This window comes from Engraulis encrasicolus, chromosome 13 (genome assembly GCF_034702125.1).
Source record: "Engraulis encrasicolus isolate BLACKSEA-1 chromosome 13, IST_EnEncr_1.0, whole genome shotgun sequence".
Classification (NCBI taxonomy): Eukaryota; Metazoa; Chordata; class Actinopteri; order Clupeiformes; family Engraulidae; genus Engraulis; species Engraulis encrasicolus.
The window spans coordinates 55,830,170-55,835,169 of record NC_085869.1 but is presented as its reverse complement, the minus strand read 5'-3'; the positions used below and the strand labels follow the sequence as shown (position 1 = coordinate 55,835,169).

Below are 5,000 nucleotides of genomic sequence, written 5' to 3'. Positions count from 1 at the left end.
ACCACGTAGCAGTCAAAGCTCCATTACGGGCGTGGGAGCCACAGCACGATACCACTGAGCTAAAGGGCCAGACCGATAGGTCAGCACTACCAATACTGAATGAGGCTTCAGGAGGGAGGTTTACAAGTGTTCTACCACCAAACTCTACAACGTTGTACCGCCAAACTCTAGTTGGGATCTGTTACACAGATCATACAGTAATGTGATATTGTGGTGGAGTAGGGTGTACTGACATACGTATGCTTCGTTTGTGCCTTAAATGGCATTCTCCTTACTGAGCACAGGCGTGACACCTCTCAGCAGCATATTTGGATTTGCTGATGGTGTAAACGAAGATATTTTGGTAAACCTAGAGAAGAAAAATGTTTGTATATCAAAATACCCAGGTATGTATTTACGGTTTGGTTATGGAATAAGCAAGGGAGGTAGGTTATGTTCTGCCGCTGACTCGGTGATATGCAGCATCAGGGCCAGAAGATGTTTGCGGCAGGATACACGTTTCCTGCATAAATGCATTGCGACGTGTATTTTATGGCAATTTTGCACACGCTCACTCACTTGATCACAAGGTACGTTCAGCTGCCTAAGCTGCAGGTATTAACACAACCACTAGGGGCTATTAAATCGCATAGGTAAGTGACGTGGGGACACAAACATGATGATGGTTCTGCAGCAAGTCTGTGCACTTCCTTCTCACTCAGTGTATGCGTATGGGTAATGCTGTGTGTATACCAAGCGCGACCGACGCCACCCAGGTAGCTGAGGTGGTTGAAGAAGTTTCGCCATGAATTTGCTTTATTCTCTCTGGACGCGTTGACATGTTTGATTTAGCTAATGACTTAACAGCTCTGGCTTGACAGCCTGAGACATTTACATTCCGATCTGTTCATTACCATCAGCTCATTACCATACTATTAGCTTGACTTTAATTGTTAAAATTCGCTCTGGTCGGTCAGTTCGCTTCTCTCTGGTAGCTTCATTCGCCTTCCCTCCATAAAGAAATAATGACTTCCGTCGCTCAGGTAGCATAGATCGCACTTGGTGTACACAAGGCACACAGTAAAGATATTCTTGGCTTAACCCCTTAGCGCAGAGCCTCTATTATAACCTTATTGTTACCAAAATGGTAATGACCATGTCTTAATCCGTTTCTAAAGACCCTCTGCATTGTCATAGCAATGTTGCTATGATGTAGTGGAGTGATTTCAGTAAAGAGTGGGCCTGTCAACGGGCCTATTTTCTCCTTTCCAGAAATCTGTGAGTCTTTGTGCTGTGTGTGTGTGTGTGTGTTACACAACTCACCTGTTCTGTGTGTGTGTGTGTCTGTGTGTGTGTGTGTGTGTGTGTGTGTGTGTGTGTGTGTGTGTGTGTGTGTGTGTGTGTGTGTGTGTGTGTGTGTGTGTGTGTGTGTGTGTGTGTGTGTGTGTGTGTGTGTGTGTGTGTGTGTGTGATAGCTCACCTGGTCTGTGCGGCGTGTGTGTGCTGTAGATAGGAGAGCTGCTGCAGCTGAGCCTCGCAGAGGGCACGGAAGCTGCCCAAGGGGGCGTGAGGGAAGCTGCCCGAGGGGGCATGAGGGGTGTGGGGGTGGTGACTGGTGTTTGCCGTTGAGTGGGGGTGCCCTGCAGTGGGTTGAGTGGCATTTGGAGCTGTGGAGGGCTGAGGGGCATTTGGTGCTGGCGGCTCTCTGGTCTGTTCCCCGTCTAGGAGCAGCAGACCTGGCACAAGCGCCACCACAGAGGACCTGAGGGGGAGAGCAACAAACATGCACGCATGCACGCACACACACGCATGCACGCACACACACGCACGCACGCACACACACACAATACCTTTCCATCACTGATCCACACACACACCACGCACACCCTTCTATCACTCTCTCACATACACACACCACGCTCACCCTTCTATCGTTTTTTTCTATTGATACACCATACATAGCCTCCTATCGCTGTTCCTCACAGACACATCACGCCCTTCTATCAGTTCCTCACACAAACACCCTTGCTGCTTTTCAGTGACTGCTGTTGGCATGTTAAATTGGGCTTCAGGAGGACTACAATGCCCTACAAAGGCAAAGTGCAGTAACTAAATATTTTCAGAGACGTGCGCTCAGGGTAGGCAGGGTAGGCAGGCACTGCCTACCCTAGGATACATTTCTTAAAAATAAAAAACTAACACATGTTTTAAAAACTATTCTTGAGAGTTCTTATGCATAACAAAAACATTAATTTATAAATTAGCTGTTAAAAGTAGGCTACAGTAACCGGAGACCGATCAAAACCCCAGGTTATCGCACGAAGCAAAGCGCTCAGGCTTGGACAGGTTGCCATGGGAACGCGTCGCGCAGCCTTGGCTGGTAGGTGAAGGCTCAGCTTTCGAATGCCAGGCAGAGCCAGGGTAGGCACGCTTTGACTCTGCCTATCTTGCCCTCAGCGCTGTCAATGTAGAAGTTGGCGCATGCGTATTATCTATCACATACAGACTGTCAATGGAGAGCAAAAGCAGAGCTTTTCGCGATGGCGGGAATACTTAAGCCAATCACAGCTGCCAACATGAAAAATTGTTACAATTCAGGAAGCCTTCCTGCTTAAAGTATGATAGCAACAACAGCTAGCAAGGTACGGCTTGTTCAAACTCTAGCCGTACAGAAAACATGGCAGTCTTTGGCGTTTTGCCTTTATTACAAAAAAAAAAAAAATCCGAGAAGTAGCAAGAAAGATGGTTCAGATATGACAGGCAATAGCTGAGCCGTTTGCAATCGCTGCATTGTGGAAATGTTCAACATCAGATGGGTAGCAGCTTCAAGTAGTTTGAAGGGACAAAATATCTTCATCATGTCAACCACCCCGGGCTTTTAATGAACTAGCTTGCATGAAAAACATACTTGTGATTCTGCTTTAAGGTAAGATTCATCTAATTATTATGCTGTGGGTAGCCAAATTTTAACATGAACATGCTCAAGTTTGTCGTGGTGCCTTTTGTTGATGGGTCAGGGATGTTGACATTGAAGATTGGTTGTGCTGTGGACACGAATAGACTGTGTGTGTGTTATTATGGACGCGAGATTGTTTTTTTGAGCGTACAACATGACTTCATTTTCCTAATTTATTATGATGATGACTTTATACGCGATGCGTGAGGTGTGTAGAGCCCGCAAGTTGACGTGCAGCTGTGTTCTTTTGAAGTGCGCAGTCACGGTGTACGAGATCAACGTTGGGCTCGCTCGAGTGACTGGGATGGGTGCTCACCGCACTCAGAAATTGACTTGATTTGAAACACCTTGCACAACCGTTGCTGAAGTGTTTGAGAATACAATCACGCACAAGAATGAGTCTCAGAAGTGTTTTCGTTGGTTTAGGCTACTCGATGTAGGCCTACCAGTATTTACTGTCTGAATGCACCGCTCATGTTTGTTGAGTTCGCAAGCAACCCGCCCCCTTGCCAACTTTCCTTCTTGTCTGTGAGTGTTTGATTGGCAGCACAAAATGCGTCAATGAAGCAGGAGCTGTTACCTAGGTTGGTTTATTGCTAAATGTAAATCGTTTCCCCTCACATGCTATGGTGTGATTCACAGTTGGTGAACTAGACATTTTATCTTCTAAACAAAGTAGGCTACACTGCCACCCTGGATGTTGTAGCTTTCTAAATTATTGTAAAATGTAGGCCTATGGTCCTTAAATGTGTACAGAGTAGGCTATGGGTCCTTGAGCTACCAATTTGGCAATTTGACAAAAAAACAAGTCTAGCTGGCCTTTTCAACAAATTGAAATTATGCATTTTCACTTATTGTTTCAGATGTAAGGTCTACTGACAATGTCCAAATGTCTAATAGTTTAGCCCATTTAAGCTTACTTATTTACCGTAGTTATTAGAGCTGTGGTGGCTAAGCACTGATGGCATTTTATCTTATAGCCTACTTTATATTTACAGTATTTAGAGAAACATAGGCCTACTAATTTGTTGCACATTAAGGACCTTATCAGCATACTAGGTGAATAGGCCTAGTTGCCGATCCAAGCCATACCTTGTGGCATAAGGCATGAAAGGGGGTAACTTACTATTTGTTCAAAGTTTTTAGTCTTTTATAAAAGTTTTTAGCTGATAGTGACTCTCCAGATTTGGTTAAAATGCAGGAAATTGCATCTAAGAAAAAAAAAAATTCTGGGGGAGGACCCCCAGACCCCACGCTAAAAAATACACACAAAATATTTATTTTCTATATTTACTGCCTACCCTACCATACCCCTCACTGCACGTCACTGCATATTTTGTCAAAATTGAGTTTAGAATGAAAATGGTCTTCATAATACTTCCTTCACTTTTTGAGATATTGTGGAAACACTGAGGCAATAGTTTACGACCCTGATCCCACGTAGTTAGTTACTGACAGTTTAATTACTGGCAGTAGTGCTGCCATCTAACTAGCCTACTACAGTCACTTGGTTAGTCTCTCCATCTTTGTTGTTACAGCATAACAAGAGACTGTAACCATGTGCTTACCAACTTTTTAGCTTTAGAAACTACAGCATAATTGCATGGTTATTTTGCTGTTGTTACTTGTACTAAACAGTTAATACCATGACATTACACTGAAATTAAATTACCATGAAACTACCACCTTATTAGCAATCTGTAATGTAAAGTGTTTATTGCCATGTCAAATTTCTAGGAACTACAACATTCAACCTATTTCTATTATTTTGAGGGCCTTTTTCTAGGTCTCAGTGTTGGCATAGTTACAGTACGGACATTTGCCTTTGTAGGGCAGAACCTTTCTCCTTTTCTGCTTCCCAAATCCTCTATTCCATCATGATGTCACTGGACCATGAGCGCTATTCTGAGCACTGCTGCAGACACTCTCACTCTGACGCACGATAATTAACTCACACAAAATTACACAAAATTATACAAACACACACACACACACACACACACACACACACACACACACACACACACACACACACACACACACACACACACACACACACACACAC

The 5,000-nt window shown here is 44.1% G+C and overlaps 1 protein-coding gene across 1 annotated transcript in view; it reads right to left on the bottom strand.

The window, feature by feature from the left end:
• Positions 1-5,000, bottom strand: part of lrriq1 (leucine-rich repeats and IQ motif containing 1) — a 133,608-nt gene that overhangs the window by 88,398 nt on the left and 40,210 nt on the right. Inside the window, exon 17 of the mRNA XM_063214361.1 lies at positions 1,460-1,741. Within this exon, the coding sequence (XP_063070431.1) occupies positions 1,460-1,741 (282 nt within the window). The remainder of the gene's footprint in view (positions 1-1,459; positions 1,742-5,000) is intronic.